The following is a 19,561-nucleotide window of genomic DNA, read 5'->3' as shown; positions in this document are numbered from 1 at the left end:
TCTTAGATGTCATACCTTTTGAGTTTTCATGGCTACTCTGAGGCTGTGCAGGACATGCTGCCAGTGGGGTAAGATGTGGATCCACACACAAGGAGTTGCAGAGATTTTTTATAATCTTTGAGTTGGGACAAGGAGACCTTGTGGTACACTGCTGAAGTAACTTTGCTATACATGAAGCCACATAGTTTTGTATGAGTGTATTCTCTTCTTTTTTGATAGCTTCCATTAAGGGTTTTATAACAGGATTAAGTTTTTCTGGAAGTTGCTGCAAGTTCACAACTGCACACGCAGCAAAGGTATGGACTCGCAGGTGCAACACTTGCCATTCTTGATTTGTTTCTGTAACAGTCATTTGAACTTGTTGCCTTTTACTGTCCAACTGTTGCAGAACTTTAGGATTCAAAGTAAAGGATGATGTCACCTCATTGAAAACAGAAGTAACCTAAGAGAAAGGAAAAAAAGGAATTACAAATCTGTTTCATTGACTATAAAAGAGGATATCCTCGTGGCACAACATGAGTCACTTGACCATATATCACTGTCTCCATTTTCCCAGTAAATAACAAGAAATGCTCCAAAATGTATTTCTGGGAATCCTGAACTACGGATCAAAGAGAAAATCAGGTGTATCATAAACATTTAAAGTCTAGATTCCCAAAGCTACAAGAGCAGTTTATGTACTCCAGAAAATTTAGGTTGTCCCATATCTGCCAGTTCTACCCAGATATTCTGGAAATATGTAGGCATGTGACAGATTAGCGAAGAATATGAATACAATAATCCAGAAAGATTGTGCAAGGTCCTGTGCACAAACAAATCCGTTTCTCAGCCGATTTTCTTTTGAGGAAAGAGACTAGGATAAAAATCTAAGAAAAAAGCACAACAAAGTAGTTGCAGAACCTTCCATATCCTTCCCACTCACAAATAGTTGACTATTGTTGCTTAAATCTTGCACTGGAAAAAGACTAAAAGTAGATTAAAAGGACAAGGGCAAGGGGGAAGAAGGTCTAGAATTTACACAGTCTATTTACAAGTCTTCTGACAAAGGTTTTGAAGCCTGCTTTGTTTTCTTGCATGTACATTTCAATAGTAAATCCACACCTGGGATCAGAACACTCAGTTTTGTTCTCCCATTAAGTATGTACCTTGCATTGCACTTGATTTTTGTCAGACTGTAAACACACCTCAAGGGAAACAGTAAGAATCTTTACACATTCTTTTCGTAAGATATGCAAAGGTCACATTATTTCTGCAAGTTACTGTCTATGAAATAATTATGCTGAAGGTGTATTTCAAGGCAAGAAAGGTTCTGGAGGAAATGCAGGCATGCATCTACTTACCAGCTCATTAGCTTGATCTATTGTAAATACACTGCAGTTTACTCTGTTTCCAATGTCAATGTGTGAATCAGCTAGCAATGAGATGAGTTGTTTACATTCGTTTTGCATTCGTGTAAAAGGAACAGCAATTTCATCATAATAGAGATGCTCAGAAAGGACTCCAAGTAAACGAGGTTGAACACAAATAGCCACAGTTGTACACTCCTGTAACAGAAAAACACAATTTGCATTTCTGAATAATCACTATTTCTTTTGTTCAGTCTTGCGCAGCTCAATCTAGCTATAAAAATCCAGTTTCTAGAGGGACTATTAACATTCATAACCCAGAATATTAAAGCTAAAGGATTAGGAACAAAAAGTCTGCCACTAGAGATGATAGCAAGTAGATAAAAGACAGTCATCTTAAAAGGAATCACTGGCCTTCGATAAAGGCATCTTGAGAATAGATTTATTTGTAGAAAAAATGTGAGCATATTTACCAATTCATAGTTCTGACAGCTGGCATTTATCTACTGAGTCCTGTATTCCTCTACTGTCTAACGATCAAGATTTTGGTATTTAGATGTATAAACACCATTTTAGCTTACCTACTGAAATCTTATTTCAAGCTAAGTACCACACAACAAGCATTGGATTGAGATAGTAAGTAAAAGATATTTTTGCTGCAGAAACATCCTACCTTTTGCAAGGCTGCCCACTCACAGATTACTAACGCAACACTAATCCTCTGCAAGGCAGATTTCGAATTCAAGTGGAAGAGCAGTAGCTGAGCTAATGATTCAGCTGGCTTTATTTCTTGAGTAACAGTATTTACACCTGGGTCACAAATGCAGCAACAAAGTGCTCCCAGCAACCTAAAAGATAAAAAAGAACAGTCACTTCAATGTTATAATTACTCTGCAATCAATGATTCAAAATGATGATGTGAAAATGGTAATTAGATTTTGGCAAAAACACTATGTATTATGAAAAAAATACATTGCTTTTAAGTATTTTTTCATATTTCCAGTAAACTGACTTTGCTGCCATCATCCGAGCACGCATGACAACGTAATCCCTGGTTGCTGGATCTTCTGCAATGCTGTCTGCCCCAGCAATATATTCCTGAATCACTTCCTTATTCTGGCTTTGACCTTGACGCAGTTTAGCACCTGCTTTTTCCTGTGAAATAAAGGAAAGGTTGAAAGTGTGTTTGCAATGAAAAGATGAATTCATATTCCATAACAATACAAATAAATCACTGCACCATGAAAAAAGTTGGACTAAGACAGAACACTTCTTGTGTACCAGATTTCTTCAAGCAGTCAATACTTGTAAATCATCTCTCAACTAACAGCATTCTGTAGTCCAATTAAATGTATGCTACATTCCTTCATTATAGTATTAAGCTTAATACTTGACATACAGCTGATAAACACACAGAGGAAAAAGTAAACTCTCTCAGCATCTTTTCAGAAATAACACAATGCTTTTGGATTTAACTCAGTCCTGCAAACAGATGGCTTTAGAGCCATGTAAATAAAGACTTTATAAAGCATCCACATAGAGAACTTAATTCTTCATGGATAAACTGACAAGAACTCTTTTGCTCTGAGTTGAGGCTTGTAAGACAGTTTACATTCAGAACTGTAGAAAGGCACCACCACGCCCCTCTAGCATCCTTAGAACATAGGATTATAAACTTATAAACATAGTTTATATAAAGCTAAGCAATTTCCTGCTTTCTTCAGAACAGTCAGTGAGACCACATTTCACTTACTTTGGACCTGGTTTTTACTTCTAGCAACATGTTTAAGTCAATGGGCAAATGAGACGGCTGCATCATTAAGCAGAGCCAGGCTCCCATCCATGGACAAGCAGCTGCAACAACATACTGTACAGATGCCTTGTTTAACAGTTCCAGCCACACCTTGGGAAAGAATCACAGTAGAAATCATGACAAATTTGTATCTGGTCTACGTAAGATCATACACATGCTGAGAAACTGCAGGAACACTCATTTGCTCTACAGTAAAGCATCACACAGAGCAATTGCAAAGTATTTAACATTAGCACACTATTCTTCATCTGCACAAATGCACAGAGGATTTGAAAGAGCGGGATACACAAGCACTATATCCAGGAGTAAGTCATGCAAATACCTTGTGAATAAGATCCAGAATTTCTTGGTTGCTTTCTAAGATACAAAACTGAAATATGTGCCTCAACATGTCTTGCAGAATTGGAGTCAGCCATGTTGAAGAACTCTGAAACAAGGATATCATATGACCAAGTATATCCCAATGTGCATCACAGTAAGATATTGATAACTAATTCTTACCTGGTCTTGGGTAGACAACAGTGTGAATAATGTTTCCAGTGCTGCTTTTCGCACAGAAGATATTGTGTGATGCAAGAACGGCCACACACGTGGGACCAAAACTGTCAGGGATTGCTGAATACTACAGGAGAGGGACAGGTAGAGGCAGTGTCAGGAATAAAAACATACATACACACAGAGCTAAGTTAATTTTGTTTATTCTCATTTTATCCAAAAGAAAGCTTTAAAAAAAGTAAGTATTGCATATACTTGGGGATTTTAAGTGAAGGACTAAATTACTACAGCTTACACATTTAAAATAGTTTGAGCTGGTATCTTTTTTCAGGAAAATACTGGTTTGGGTTTTTAAAACTGGTATAGAGAACTAGTCAATTTAAGCATGTATTTTTACCAGGTTTTTTCCCCAGATTATACTTTAGGCTTTGTTCAACTGTTTAGAAAAAAGAAGGGGCTGTTTCTGTTCTGAAGTTACTGTTGAGCATTTATGACTTTACCAATAATATAAAACAGTCTTGCATCCTTTTTGCATGAACTGGCATATCAACGGATGCAACGGGCATACCAGCTGATGCAAGTAGTACATGCTGAATTAAAGACTGCATTAGTAAAAAAACTTAATTCTTTATTTTATATCTTATTTCTTTATTTTAGATTTGGGCAACCACCAGCTTCAGCAGTGCTAATCATATAGGATGAGAAAAGGTAGATGCTGTACACATTTGATTTAAGTGCAGATACTGTGAGTTTACAGTTTACATACAGTTCATGTGCACTATGAAAAATTTAACATACTAAGATGCAGTTCCTTTAATTTGTCAGAGTCTCAAAGAGATAGCAACCAGGTAGTGTCATCAACCAGTCACAGAATTACTGGTTGTACTATCGATGTGAATCTATGTTTGTAGCTTATTTCAGAACTGTTCCAATAGCAAGGTTCTACAGGCTCATGAATGTGTTTTAATGTACACAATTTGGTCTTGTTTGGAGTTTGTCTGTTCCTTATTAATAAACAAGATGTTTGTGGGCAGGACCACCATGTGAATGGAGCAAATATCCTTTACTAAAACACCCAAGATATATGGACAGAGACAGAAGGGGGAAAAAAGTCACATATAAACCATGCCTAGTACACTTCTTAATTCCTTTGTTGCATTTCACTAACATAATCAAAAGAAGCACTGTCATAACCTTTACTTCATGGAAAAACCAGAACAGAAATAAAAGACCAAGTTAATCATCTCCTTGGCACGTAATATAAAAGAAACAGGTAATTCCAATTTGACAGTAAGTGGACACTCAGACCTGTAATACTGAAGCAAAACTCATTGAAAAGTTACCTGCATTTGCGGACCTGAGGGTACGTCAGAAGGGATGAAAGAAGGATCATGATACTGTTTGTGGAAGCTGTAAGGTCATCCAACTCCAGAAGTGCATCCCACAAGGTATTAAGAATAAAAGGCACCTAACACAAATAAGCAGAGAAGGTTTATCATTTAAAAAAAAACAACGAAACCAGTGCTGCCTCTAAGTATTATTTTCTTCACTTAGATCAAAAGTGAACTTAAAACAGTTCAGTCACCTTCTGAGATTGAAGTTGGACCAGGCTTTCTACTACTGGTACCAAAGATGCTGCAGCAACAGCTCGGACATCATCATCCAGATCTTGCAGACCTTCAATGATTGCAGGCAATACTTTAGGCAATAAAGTGTTGATCATGTCCTGCCAAAAAGATCAAAAGCATTTTTAAACCGAAAAAGCTTATAAAGATACAATCAACTAAGATGTACTCTGTGTGTGTGAATGAACCTACTTGTTTCAAAAGGATTGTACAAGTCCAACATTGTAATCTAAATATTTTAAGTTACCATTCATGAAATCATAGGTTATACATTTAATGAACTGTAAATCAGCTCAGTTTTGGTATAAACAAAGCTCAGTGTCTGCAGAGTACCACCACAGATAGTCTAAGCTTCTCTGCTCTTGTTACCTCACATATGAGTATCACCAAGACCAGGCAGGCATATCCTCTATTTCTAATGTTTTCTGCAAGCACAGCTTGCACTATATACTTGCAGCATGGCTATAAAAGTGCAGTCACACATCTCAACCCACAGGACTGCATTGCAAGCAAGCTTGCTTTATCACACCTAGCTACTATTCATCCACATCCTCTACTTTGAGCAGAGATTTTTGATCCAAAGTTCTCAACAATTTGTCATGAGGGTTATTACCTGACGTACTGCCAAAGCATACTTTATTCCTAGGAGACCACCGTGTCTCACTTCCCACTGTTCCTGTGTGAGCAGCTTCAGGAGAACATCCACAGTTTTATGAACACCAGTTTCATTCATGTGTTTCAATACTACTCCCAAAGTCTGAGCACAAGTCTCACGTACTGGTGCCACTACCTAGGAAAAAGTAAACAATGAAACAGATACTTCTGTATGAACTTTGACTTAAAAAGAGTCAGATGACCAAACTGCTATACAAACAAGGTGAAGTTCATGTATCAGCTACCTTATAATAAGCATCTGTGACATGCAGTAGCACTACCTAAGGCACAGCCAAGCTGCTGCAGTGTTATCTCCTGCAGAAGCCTGCTGATCTACCTGTTCATGCAAAGGTAACAAACTTACTTCATCTGAAACAAAGTCTCCAAATCTGTCTAGTGCAAACACACAAAGAAGTCTAATAACCAAGTCTTCTAGCCACTCCTGATGCTGCTGAATCATCTGTAAGAAAAGAAAAGTTGAACACCTTGACTACATTTATTCATAAAGCATTCTGATATGTTTACTTTAGCTAAAATCTGTAAAAGACATGACCAACAAATGTTCACATTAACTCAACATAGTTCTCTTGCAGAGACAGTCCAGGCCAAGTAGTCGGCACTAATTCAACTCACCTAGATTATTATAAACATCATAACCTGATGTTTTCTTCTCTAAAAACACAATACCTTAATCAAAAGGCTAACGTCCTGCTTTCAGTTGGGACAATTAGTTTTTTTCTCAGCAGCTGGTACAGTGCTGTGTTCTGGAGTCAGTGTAAGAATAATGGTGACACCACACTGACATTTTTGGTTGCTGCTACATTATGCTGACCTAAGCCAAAGATTTCTGAATGTCTCATGCTCTGCCAGTGAGGAGGTACACAAGAAGAGAACAAGCATAGCTGGGATAGGTGACAAAAGGGACATTCCACACCATAGAATGTCATGCCTGGTATATAAATTGGGGGAGGTATCCAGAAGGAGCTGAGTGGCACTAGGGGCCAGGCTGGGCATTGATCAGAGGGTGGTAAGCAATTAATATTGTGCAGCACTTGTTTTTCTTGGATTTTAATTCTCTCTCTCCTTTTCATTACTGTTACTACAATTAGTACTATTATTACAATATTTTACTTTGTTTCAATTATGAAACTGTTACTTTCTCAACCCATGAATTTTACTTCTTTCCTGATGGTGTCCTAACTCTCCTCATACCACCAAAGGAGGGAATGAGAAAGAGACTGTGTGATGCTTCCTTGCCTGTTGGAGCTAAAACACAACAGCTTGAGAGCATCTTGTAAGGTGGAAATTTTATTCCTACACAGCACAAAGTAAAGTCATTCAGATAATCTATACTGAAACAGCAACGCATCCTAGGCAAGTTAATTAATATGCTGGAAGCATATTTACAAGTAAAGAAACTCTAAAGCAGTACTTCACTGTGGGAGACCGAGTGAAATGAACTTTCTTTTCAGTCCCATCTCCTCCAGATTTAGCAAAGCTCATCTTGAAGTTCTGGCCTCTGCTAGAGATCAATAAATCTAACTTTCTGTCTCAATAAAAACAACTGCTCAGGCATCATCCTTCTTATCTCCACTATGTGCCTACTAGGTCACCACTTCCCTTGAGAACTACCCTTTTAATGAACAAAACTCAAAGCATATTCTGGATTTCATATTCCCATACATGCCAAAGAAGTATACCCAGCATAGGGCATACACAGCAAGCTTTGAAGCTAGCTAGAGTACACACATTTTCCATAAGTAATTAAGAAATGGTTTAAAGTATTTTATGATTGCATATTGTGTTATTATTACCCACCCAGCCATCTCCATGGAACAAATACTACTCTACAGGGAAGCAAAGAGACAGAGAAGTTTTTGCTTTCCCTATTTACAAAGTCTGCTGAAGTACAGTGATTTACATCTCATTTTTCAACTAAGCCACAAGCTCTTCCAGCTGCATCTTCAGCAAGCAAGTCAGTAGGAATCCGGATGAAATTCACTATTAGTAAACCAGCTATTACTGTCAGAATATTTTTAAAAATTTGTTCTCCTTTTAAGAAGACCATTTAAATTTCTTTTCTCATAATAAAGAGAGCAGGTTGATAGAGTCCTCTTACTATTTAAGCAAGTAGACTTAGATGGTCTGAGACACTATCAGAGTAACACAATCAACTTGTCAATTTTGTTCCAGTATAGTCTTACCAGGACTTGAAAACAGTATATTCTAATATGGAAGCTAATGTTTAATAACTTGATACACAACCAACACATCAATGGCTAATTATACAGTAGTACTGGGCTCTGCATAGGCCTTTTAAAAACAGTGTTTTGTCAGTGCATACAGTGATGTCATCCAGATGATTCTGAGCAGAAAAGTCTTTATATTCTCCCACATTACACACCTATTGCAAAGTATTTAAAGAAGTCTCTTTTCTAAACTTAATTTTAAAAAATTAAGCCTACATGACTGGAAACTTACCTCCTCTAAAGAGCTATCTCCCATTTTACCACCACTTTTACCGTGAGCTTTAAGTATCTCTCTCAGTCCAGTACCCGCACCATGTCGAACCTAAACAAGTGAAATAAAAAGTCAGTTTTAAAATACTAAGGAACTGAAGACAAAACCCATGTTTGAAAATTGAAATAATGCTACTGTATTCTTAATAGAGATGTTTCAAGAGCTGCAGAACTAGCATTACTTAGACTTATGGGAATTATTAGACCAAATCACATATTAAAATATTCACCTGTCCAAGAATCAACCTCCTTCTCCCCAGGTATTTGCCAGCTCACGAACAGAAGCAATTAAGAACTGCTTCTATTTTCTAACATGTTGTGATATTTGCAGCAATGTAGCCAACATTCATTTACTTTTATCTTACTATGCTATATGGCACTAGGTGTCAAAGAGAAGTTTGAAGATACTACTGTTTTTATTACGTTTATAAGCTAAAGCAAATCCATATTATTACAGTTTCAAGCACTTCATTTTTAATATTTTCTAATGCAGAGTTTGGATCCTCACTGAGTATTCTGGAGTCTGCAAAACAAATTTCTGGGAATTACTATTCTGCATAACTTACAAACCTGCCTTGCTTGACTGGGTTTTAGAGATAAGTGAAAAAGCAATATGAGAAAGCAAATTATAAGCACTTGCATGCTCTCACCAAACATGAACAGTTGAACACACAGGAAGAGTTCTGGAAATAACAGAAGACCAGTAGAAAGATGTGCTAAAGATACACCTGTTTCAGGTATATTTGATACCTAACTGGACTAGTAATGGGCTTCTCAAGGAAAGCTCACTCAACAGATATGCAAAGTTGCAAAAGCAGAGTTTTGAACTGGGTTCTCATTGAGAGGCCTTTACATAAGTTAGAAGAGAATTAACTCTTTTTTTTTAAGAACAGTTCATATACATGCTTGCTAGCTTGTTGCTAGCAGAAAATTGTTGCACTTCATTTCATGGCAGTTAGAACTAGAACTGAGTACTTGGTAGCTCCTCCCTTCATCAGAGTATCTTTATGAAATGCAAACATATATGTCCCCTATGTACAGCTCAGTGCCTGCTGGTTAAAGCTATAAGCAAGCCAATAAAAAACAATCAGAGAGTCTAGTCTTAAAATCCTCATTGTTCATACATCAACAATTTATTTGGTCCAAGATGGCTCATGAGCTAGGTTTTACAAGTCAAAAGAAGGAGACTTTGCTAGTTAATGTCTTAGCTTCTGCAAACACAAACCAGCAAGACACAAATGTATAAAGGCAATACCAGTAGTAGGATTCATCCTGCCTGACTTCAGCTGCCTGTAAGCATGGCAAGCAGTCTGAAGTAGACACCCAGATAACCTCTAAACATAGGAAGATGCTGCCAGAGAGCCACTTTAAACATACATTTTGAGGCAGGTTAGCCTGTTTTTCACCCAGAACATACTGTAATAATGGTTGTGTATTGATCTACTTCCCCTATTAAGACATATGTGCCTTATATCAAATGTACTAAAAAAGCCATAAGAACATCTACATATCAGAAGACAAGTGGACCTGGCCTTCAATTGCAAACAGTCTGCTTTCAAATAAGGTGAGACTTTTTAGCTCAGATGCAGTGATGTGCCACACAAATATAATGATTCTTTATCTGGGACCAAAATAATTGTGCTGGCTGCATATGCTCTATCTCTGTTTCCAAGTTTGAGAGAAAGTTGGCTCTGCCAATGCTGACATCACCGAGACTGTGGTACAGATACACATAAGGATGCTAGAGTTGCTGTTAATATCTAACCCTTCACAAGATCAACTTAAGAAAATGAAGTTAGTTGACAACAGTTATTTCTACCTTCTGTGCAAGGAAGTTAGATCATTATGAGCTACTTCCTATTTTTACCTGCAATTTCTACCAAAGTTTGTGGAAAATTGTATAAGGACTGAATAAAAAGATGAGTAAAACCACTTTGAATCTTGAAAATAAATGGTCTAAGCAACCAAACATACAGCTTTTGTAGTTACTAAAGGATTGATTCCCCTTTCTTTTCTACTAGCATAGCATTAGACAAACATGCCACTGTTGCCAGCAACAGATTCACATAATATTCCTCAAAGTCTCAATAAATCCAAGTTTAATTGCTTAATCTTTTTAACCATAGATTGATGTGATATTATTTTGCTTGAATTTCAACACTCCCATAATTCTCACTTAAATAATGACTGCTTTTCATATCTTTCTCACTCTCCACAGTATACATTACACATGTTTTCTATTCCCCTTTAAATGAATCTAAAAAACACTTAAGTTTGCTAGAAGCAAATTTGTCTTGGCTATGTAATCTGTATGCACAAATGATTTAAGTTTTGATATCTGGCAAAATTCTTTTAAGTTCTACACATAAAATGTTTGCATTTCTGTTGAAGCCCTTTTTAAAAAACTTTTAGCTCCACCTTAAATAGTGCACGTGTCTTACCTCCCAAGAAGGGTTAAAGAGATCATTGCACACCTCTTCACAAAAGCTTTCCAGAGGCCATTCATTTGCCTAAATCCATAAAAAATTATTAGGTATGAGATTAAAAAAGAAAGGAACCATGAACATTTCTTATATTGTTGTCTTTGCATACTTAAATGGCATACAAAAAACTCCAAAAGCTTAAGTACTTTTCGTTACTGGACAGAATTGAAAAAACAATCTTCTTCCCCAGCTCAGAAACTTCACTGATTAGCACTGGATCTCTTAAGAAGTTTATGAAGTTTCTGTTAACAGTGTAACCTCTTCTCTATGGGAATTAATTTTGATGCTCTGGAATTCACCTTTCCTTTAGAAATCATGCTAAAGAAGAAAATTAAGCAGTTTCTTATTCTATCCAGTGACCCTTTAAATTTATGAACTTTGCCTTTAAAGAACATAACATGTAAGGCTCAGTTTGAAAATACACTACATAACAAAATTAGGTCAATGAATCCAGCAATAAACAGCACCCTTTCCCAAACACATTCCACTTTATGAAAACCAAAGCATATCCACTATCCCAAAATTTTCTACAAGGAAATTGACATGGCTGTGGAAAGGAATTTTTACTACAATTAGTAAGTTCACATCATCACATATAGAGAGCAATTGAAAGACAACTACAGGCTGAATAGCTGCTGGTTTTAGCTATCATTAATATTTCAGATTAGTTTTCCAACCATTTTTATGCAAATAAAAATTTAATTACTGAACTATGTCTGGAAAACTATCTTTGTAGGACACAGACTTATCTAGATAAAGTCTTCTCAAATAAACTTCTATGTGTAATTTATACTCTGAAGAAATTAACATTTCTTAATTTTTAGCTTTTCAGTCTATTGAAACAAATGCAGTTTTTTCCAAGACTAAGGTAATTGTTTTAATCTTCAACAATTAAAGATAGAACTTAATTCTAAATTAAGCCTAATTAAAGTACAGCAAAGATTAAATAAAGATTAAATAAGCATTTAGATCAAATTATTTGTGGCTCGCTGTAATCCTACCATGTAAGTGTTTAGCACAGTTTTCCAGTTTAATACTCAGGTCTGACACCTGTAGCCACCTACTCATGTTAATTTGGGTCACAAATTGCTACCAAAGGATTAAATGTGTTTTCTTCCTCAATGCTGTAACACAGTTAAGAAGCTCACTTGCTTCATTATGTATAAAAGTAAGCAGACCATGACATTCTTCATTCCACTTCCCTGAATGCTAAATGGACTAAAGAATTTGGGCACGTGAAGGAACTTTGTTTCAAATTACTCCGCTAAAAACAGAATGATCACTCCTGCTAACAGCAGAACAATATATCATACCTCTTCCTGAGCATTTTCTACCAGTGTTTTGGAGTCTGTGGCTGGCTGGTTGATGACAACATTTGCAACTTTTCTTCTTTTTTCTTCTGGTTCCCCATCAGTGCTATCATTGCTGAGAAGGAGCAAGTACATGTTTATGAACTCGAGGTATGCTTTAAGGGAAGTAATTACATCTACAATTGAAGCCTTCAGATACAATAAAGTATGGCATGAATACAAAACAAAGAGGTTTAACACTGAAATATGCAAGTTAGCTGAATTTACATGTAAAAACAAAAAATGCAGTGAGGAGACAGCAGAATGCTGGCCCAAATTCACAATCCATCTCAGATTTATCCAAGAAACCCAGCAATTCCTAAATAAGATCAAGAATTTTGTTCATCACTCATGAACACAGTAGATACAATAATATGCCACTATAAACTGCAATGAAGAACACAGCACATATCAGAAAATTGTATCCTAAATTTTCAGTTGTTCATCTTCTTAAAATCCCCTGTTTTCATGCTTTATTCTCAAGCCATATTTAATAAGAGGGACAAACCACACATTTCAGCTGTAGCATCTCATTATGTCAAGATGTCTCTGAAGCTGGGTCCTCAACAAAGCTCTCCTGGGAACAAGCACTGCATGCAAACTTTCCACCATCAGCACAATTAGCACATAAGAGATTTAAGATGCAAAGACTGTAGGAAGTTTCTCAACAGATAAATCAAATCACAATCCCAGCTTAACAGAAATAAAAGGAAACCAGTTCACTATTATACCTCTTCTCATTAGTTTCCACTGCATCTCTGGATCTTTGCTTTGCAAATAGCTTAGCCATTCTTTTGGCTTTATTCTTTTGTCTACTGCTCATACCAGCTCGAAATTCTGAGTCAATTAACTCAGCAGCCTGAAGAGTCTGAAAGAAAAGTCATTCACTGTCAATTCTTATGATGGAAGTCCTGAAAAATTCTCAAACCCACAAGGCTCTCAACTTCCCCAACCCTTCATTTCAAACATTTCAACCGTTTGACATCAAATAATACCAACAAGCAACTATGGGATGCAAGAACTCAGGAGGCCAAAGCACACCACATTAGATGCTAATCATCTTATTTAAAATAGAAATATTATAGCCACAGAATCTCAAATAAAGCAAACCCACTGTATTATTCCTTGCAATCAAATAGCCCAAGGTTTTACCTACAGGTTGTTTGTTTACTAGTAAAACTGAAGAAGGAGAGTAGTCCAAATCTTCATCATTGAACAGATCCTCAGTATTCATTCCAATTGCAGCACCCATATCTAAGCCAAGTTTCTTTTGCAGCAGTTTCCTCTGTCGTGCTATCCTCTCTTTAGGATCAATTTCACCTTAAAAAGGGATTTTATAAGAAGATGTGTCAGATTTCTAACCGGGTATTTTACTGCTGACTTGCTCAATGTACACAACAAAGCCAAAATTTACAGGATTAAATTGTACTTGGCTAATACAATCTTCTAAAACAAATCACACTGATACCCAGGAAGACATTTCCTGCTACAGTAACTACACAAGTACTTCAACTGTGATCAAGTAAGGTTCATTTTGGAAATTAACAGATGCCACCTCAAGAACGTGTGAAGTTTCAACACTAAGTATAGAACACCTAGACTTTGGGAGGACCTATATTTACATTAAAAATATAAGATTTTAGCACCCAAGTAGAATAAAAATCTCCAAACAACCCAAATTTGTAGCTGGTAGGGCTGTCAGACTTCACTCTTTACATGCACAGTACAGAAACCAGTCAGGAGGAGGTTTTTTTTGTTGTTTTGCTTTCTTGGTGTTGTGGTGGGGTTGTTTTGGTTTTTTTTGGGTTTTTGGTTTTTTTTCAATTACCAGCACAAACTCTTAAGTATATGACCAATATTGACACAATTCTGGGGTGCCCACCAGGTTGAGCAGTAACTAGTAGTTAATATTGTCTGTACCAGTAAGTTTTTTTAAAACTGCATTTTACTGACAAGCAAATACAAGCAACCTCCATTCCTGAAAAAATATTTTTCCTTTCTAACATCACCTCAGGAATAATTGTCAAAGACTGCTAATTCTAAAGATTAAGTTACATGATGTCCATTCATGTTGTCTACTTTCTTGAAAAGGGAAGTTGCTACAGAACACAGAAGAGAAAACAAGACTACATTTTCCCATGAGTTAAAAAAAGCAGCAACTAAGGATTTTTGTTTCATTTTCTTATTTTTTGATATTGTATTTTGGTTTTTTTTTTTCATTCTTGAAGTTTTTTATGTGAAATCATGTGGCACTGGAATAAATATCAGGCTTCTATGAACTGAAGTGTTGGGTTTCATTAGACAAGGTGAAACTTGTACACCACTTTATTAATCTAGCTTAAAAGATGGCAAGCAATAAATTAACAACCAGCCTGAAAAGACAGGACACTGCTCAAGTTTCAGCAGCCACAAGTTCTGCTCCTTGCTGAGCTACTGATCTTCTGAGTACCCTGCACACAACCCATCACACACGGGGAACAAAGGAATCAGGGCTACACAGTCAGATTCTTATCACCAGCATCACTTAATTTGGTGCAGAAACTGGTAGATGTCCTGGAATTAAGACCAGGGAAGTACACTAATAACAAAAAAAGAGCTTAGATTAAAATAATTCAGTTTGCCATTACACTGACAAACCAACTCCCAGCTAAAAAAATTACAGAAAAATGTTAGACAAGTCACTTGAAACAAAAAACATCACACAGGCCCTGGTATTTGATCTTCCAACTTTGGCAGTCTTATCACATTATTTTTCATGCAATTTTTCTATACTTGAAGCCTTCAAGATTTTAAATAAGCCACATCCTACTTCTGTATGTGGGAACACTGTTCAGGGGAAGAACAAGCAGTGATAGTGCCAGCCCCTTTTAAAAAAGTCTACAGAAATTTTTGATGCTTTTTCATGTTTCTACCCCTTCTTCCCCACTGTACAAACAGTAATACTGTTATGGCAAAAACCCAAACAAACAATACATCCCCCCTAAAAACCTGTGTTACTTGATGAAGAAAATACAAACCATATGTTGAGGGATAGTTTCTGTCATTATTTCCTAACATTCTGAGAATCCATGGTTCATAGTGCTACTATAACAAACTCTTTCAAATCAGTATGTTTTCTTGTCTACAAGTAAAATATAGATACCTGATTTATCATCTTGGACTTCAAATTCTGCACCAGCAGATCCAAGAAGAGATGCACCATGTTTTAACAACCGGCATATATCAAATCTGTCAAAACGCAACCGATCTGTTGAAGGTGAATCCTCATTAGGACTTTCTGAGCCTGGTTCTAGGTAGGAAAAAAAATATTAAGGACAACATGATGAAATTTTTGTTCAAAATTCTGACAGAAGATAAAAGGAAATGCAAGAAATAATCTCTCCTCCAAAGAATCATCAGACATACAGCATTTTAATTCAAAGTATAAAAGCTCCATTTTCACAAACTGAAACACGTCACTAAATGTACCTGAAGAAAAAAAATGTTTTTCCCTTGATAAATTTAGCTTTTTAAAATCTTGGACACTGACCTATCACCAGGCCTTCTCTGTACACGTAGGGCCAGCTTACCATTTTGAACTGCACATGGCTCACAAATAGTATCACAAGCACACCAACACTGCTGCATATCCCTACCAGCCAAGCATCCAAAGCTGGGAAGCTGGAGAGTGTCTAAACAGGTGTGGGAGAAAGGGCTGCTGACACCCAGCTGTGAAATATTCCCAAACAGTACCTTTTCCTTAAACACACAACTATCTTTTCAATTTCATTAACAATCTGATAGGCAGATGTGCCAGAGCTGGACAATGCATTTAAAAGCCTGCTGTACTCTAAGACTAACAGGTTACCCAGCTTCCATGTACAAAAGGCATGCTAGAAGTAATCCTTGAACTAGACAAGTGAAATGAACTTCTATCCTTGGTAAGACAGAGTATACAGTAGCAGAGTCCCTACCTGTGGTAGAAGGGGTAGAAACTAGATGATCTTTAAGGTTTTTTCCAATTCAAACTATTTTATGATTCTATAACTAAATTATTACATATATGGATAAATATTATTCACTGGGAGAGAGACTTGCTCTGGGAAAAAAAAAACCAAAAAACCTTTCAATAACCTGATTATCAATGTCCTTAAAGAGCTGCAACAAGTGGATAAGAGGGCATCCAGTGAACATAATACATTTAAAAGCTTTTGGCCAGGATTCATATGAAAGAATAAATCAAAAGAACCAGGTTAGCACAGAGCTGGGGAGAACATCCTTCTACAAACTGAAAGGTAGAAATTAATTCTGGAGTCCTCTGTGGCACCAGCCCTTTAACTGATGGAAAAGACATTCACTAATGCACTCTTCTCCAAGCACGCAGGTGATGCTAAACTCTTTTGGGTAGCCCAAAGTCACAAGGGCACTAAGGAATCCAGGGGGATTCCTCCAAGGAGGACTCTCAGAACAGACTAATGGGCAAATAAGCACACAAGGTGTAAAATGAATAACCTTAACCATGTCTACACAACACTGCATTCAATAAAAATCTTAAGAGGCATTTCTGCCAGTTTTCTGTATTCATCTGTTTATTAAGCAGTGAAAGCGACGCAGACAACAAAGTACTGGATCTCACCAGGAAGGACACTGATGGCAAGACAAAGCACATAATTTTGTCACTTTGTGTAAATTTCAGTACTCTAGAGATGTAGGTAGACTCTGTGGAGTTCTGTGCATCTCAAAGAGGACACAAGTAAGAGAAAGCACAGAGAAATACAAAGTTGTCAAATTCAAAGCCAACAGAACTGGGAGGCACCAAGTGAAACAAATATGAGATCATATCAAACAGATGTGAGTTTCACTGTTGCTGTTTTAGGGAGTGTGTGTGTCTGTTTTTAAAAAAGTCAGTGAATTTCTGGAACCTGTGCCACAAAGTTGTGAACACAGACAGTACCAATGGATTTGGACATCAAACATAACTTAACAATTAAGGAAACTAGCATCCCAAACATAATGATTTCAGATGAAAAGAAATAAGCAGACTCGAGCAAAGTGCCATTTCACCTCTCTCAGAAAGGTGCTCAGATTAAGGGAACAATGAAGAAAAGAGTTTCTGCAAACTATCATGACAAAGTTGGTTGGTTAAACATTTTACTAGTTATTCCTTTTCTTTATAAAAGCTTTATGAGGCTCCAAAGCACAAGAATTCTGGAAGAAATAAAGGTCAGATACAACTGATCAGGAGCATCTAAAGCCAAATAGATTTACTTACAGTCCTACTTCACAGAATCATAGAATAGCCTGAGTTGGAAGGGACCCAGAAGGATCATCAAGTGCAGCTCTTAAGTGAGTGGCCCATACAGGGACTGAACCCATAACCTTGGCATTATTAGCACCCTGCTCCAAACAACCCGCATGCAAATAAAAGTCCGTGCTCACAGAAAATGACACAGATGCCTTGAAAAGTCTCATATCACAGACAGTTTGCATAAGATAAACAATGAGTTATACACAATTAATTTAAGAAGCACCTTGTTTTGATCTTGGAGTTGGATTCCACTCAGGTACATTTTTCACTATTGCTTCCACAGCCTGGCCAGCCGCAATACGAGTATCCCAATTCGTACTTCTTAAATACACTAACACCTTTAAGGAGAGATGAATAATAAATAAGTATTTACTTAAAATGCACTTCAAAAAAAATCCATCAGCTATTATGCTCTATTAAAACACAATCACTTTAATGCTATGGATTAATATAGCATTCAAAACAAAAACACAAAAGACAATAAAACAAACCAAGAAATGTCACCAGCCTTCTCTATATTGCTCACTGCTTAGCAGAACACTTGCCAGAGCCAGACCTTAAGACTTTATAAGATATATTTAGTCTAATCAGTTAAACTGAAGCTTGATTTCCTCCAGGTACTGAACAAGGCTTGAGACATGTTTTTATTTTTTTTGGTTGGTTGGTTTCTTGCTGGCTTTTTTTCTACAAGGAAGCGTTCAAAATTGATTAACAGACCTTAAAACCCTGAAGTAATTTAACCCAAGAAGAGATACAACATGGATCACTTGAAGCAATATATGCTCTTCAAAACTAATTTATCACTATGTCACACATCTGGAAAAACTACTTCTTTCTCTGAAAGCAGTTTGATATTAATGATTCCTTGGCCACTCTGTTGATAACATCAATTGTGGTGAGAGCACCTGTTCAGTAAGAACAGAACTGAGGTCACTGAGCCATCTCCAGCTGTCAGATATGAACTATTTTTGGTGGTTTTACTAGACTTGATCAGATTGAAGTCTCAAGCTAATGGAAAACTCTTGCCAATTTCCAGCCCTTTTAAAGATATGCAGCCTCTGACTTTTTTAATGCTTTATCACAGAAGTGATAATCTTTAAAGGCAAGTGCAGAAATCTTTGTAAAGCAGTAGAGCTTCTCTTTATAGAAGAAGGTCTGAACTTACAGCAAACGCTGAATATCAATATTGAATGCTAAGTGAAACCTCACTTACATAATAATTTCAGAAGCTGACAGAACAGTACCTTCAACAGAAGCACCCCCTAATTTTCTTCATTCTCTTACTTTTGAAAAAACCAAGACCACAATGCATTTTCTTCTTCCCACAGAAGCACACCCCTTTAAACTAGATTTATTCTCACCATTACAATACAAGGGAAAAACATACTTTAGATCATCTTACTTTAGATAAGAGATTATTCAGTTCATGAGGATGCAGTTTCACTACTTCCCCAAGTTGCTGTGCAGCTGCTTTTCTTGTTACAGGTGTTGTACCAGTGTCCAGTAAAATAAAGAGACGATCAAGCCTAAATGTGATTGACAAAAACCAAAAAGTTATGCTATTCATAGCTCAGTTGTCCATTTCTATTAATATTCCCCCACATTTTTCAGTTTATATAACTCAAAGAGAAGAGATGTCTGCCTGAAGACTGTCAGTTGGCAGGGTGAATAATGTACTATTTTTCTAATACTAAGCATAGCTGTTCTAAAAGCACATTTAATTTGGTAACAAAAAAAAAAGTAATTGTAAGAAATGCTAGTTTAAAAAATCTTCAGTTACAAGAAAAAATGCCATCTTTGTTCTGTGATAGAACATTTTCAATCTTGAAACAAATATCTTGTGAGTGATCATCAAATTCTATTTGATAGAAAAAGCAGAGGGCTCAGCTGCTCCTACTGTGCATTATCACTTCTATTGACAACACAGCCTGTTATCTGTAACACCAAACTCTGCTTCTCCACGATGGCAAATTTCTACTTTTCACATCTT

The 19,561-nt window shown here is 36.7% G+C and overlaps 1 protein-coding gene across 2 annotated transcripts in view; it reads right to left on the bottom strand.

The window, feature by feature from the left end:
- Positions 1-19,561, bottom strand: part of BTAF1 (B-TFIID TATA-box binding protein associated factor 1) — a 43,431-nt gene that overhangs the window by 15,229 nt on the left and 8,641 nt on the right. For both annotated transcript variants that reach the window (XM_053984380.1, XM_053984379.1), the window contains exons 2-20: positions 18,974-19,097; positions 17,795-17,909; positions 15,427-15,573; positions 13,441-13,604; positions 13,016-13,152; positions 12,249-12,360; positions 10,894-10,962; positions 8,415-8,504; positions 6,298-6,393; positions 5,893-6,069; positions 5,240-5,380; positions 4,998-5,122; positions 3,661-3,781; positions 3,482-3,586; positions 3,100-3,249; positions 2,359-2,501; positions 2,020-2,194; positions 1,341-1,544; positions 16-442 (exon numbers count right to left, since the gene is read on the bottom strand). In XM_053984380.1, the coding sequence (XP_053840355.1) occupies positions 16-442; positions 1,341-1,544; positions 2,020-2,194; positions 2,359-2,501; positions 3,100-3,249; positions 3,482-3,586; positions 3,661-3,781; positions 4,998-5,122; positions 5,240-5,380; positions 5,893-6,069; positions 6,298-6,393; positions 8,415-8,504; positions 10,894-10,962; positions 12,249-12,360; positions 13,016-13,152; positions 13,441-13,604; positions 15,427-15,573; positions 17,795-17,909; positions 18,974-19,097 (2,822 nt within the window). The remainder of the gene's footprint in view (positions 1-15; positions 443-1,340; positions 1,545-2,019; positions 2,195-2,358; positions 2,502-3,099; positions 3,250-3,481; positions 3,587-3,660; positions 3,782-4,997; positions 5,123-5,239; positions 5,381-5,892; positions 6,070-6,297; positions 6,394-8,414; positions 8,505-10,893; positions 10,963-12,248; positions 12,361-13,015; positions 13,153-13,440; positions 13,605-15,426; positions 15,574-17,794; positions 17,910-18,973; positions 19,098-19,561) is intronic.

This window comes from Vidua macroura, chromosome 8 (genome assembly GCF_024509145.1).
Source record: "Vidua macroura isolate BioBank_ID:100142 chromosome 8, ASM2450914v1, whole genome shotgun sequence".
NCBI classification, from domain to species: Eukaryota; Metazoa; Chordata; class Aves; order Passeriformes; family Viduidae; genus Vidua; species Vidua macroura.
The sequence above is the reverse complement of the archived record's forward strand: the minus strand, read 5'-3'. Positions and strand labels throughout refer to the sequence as shown.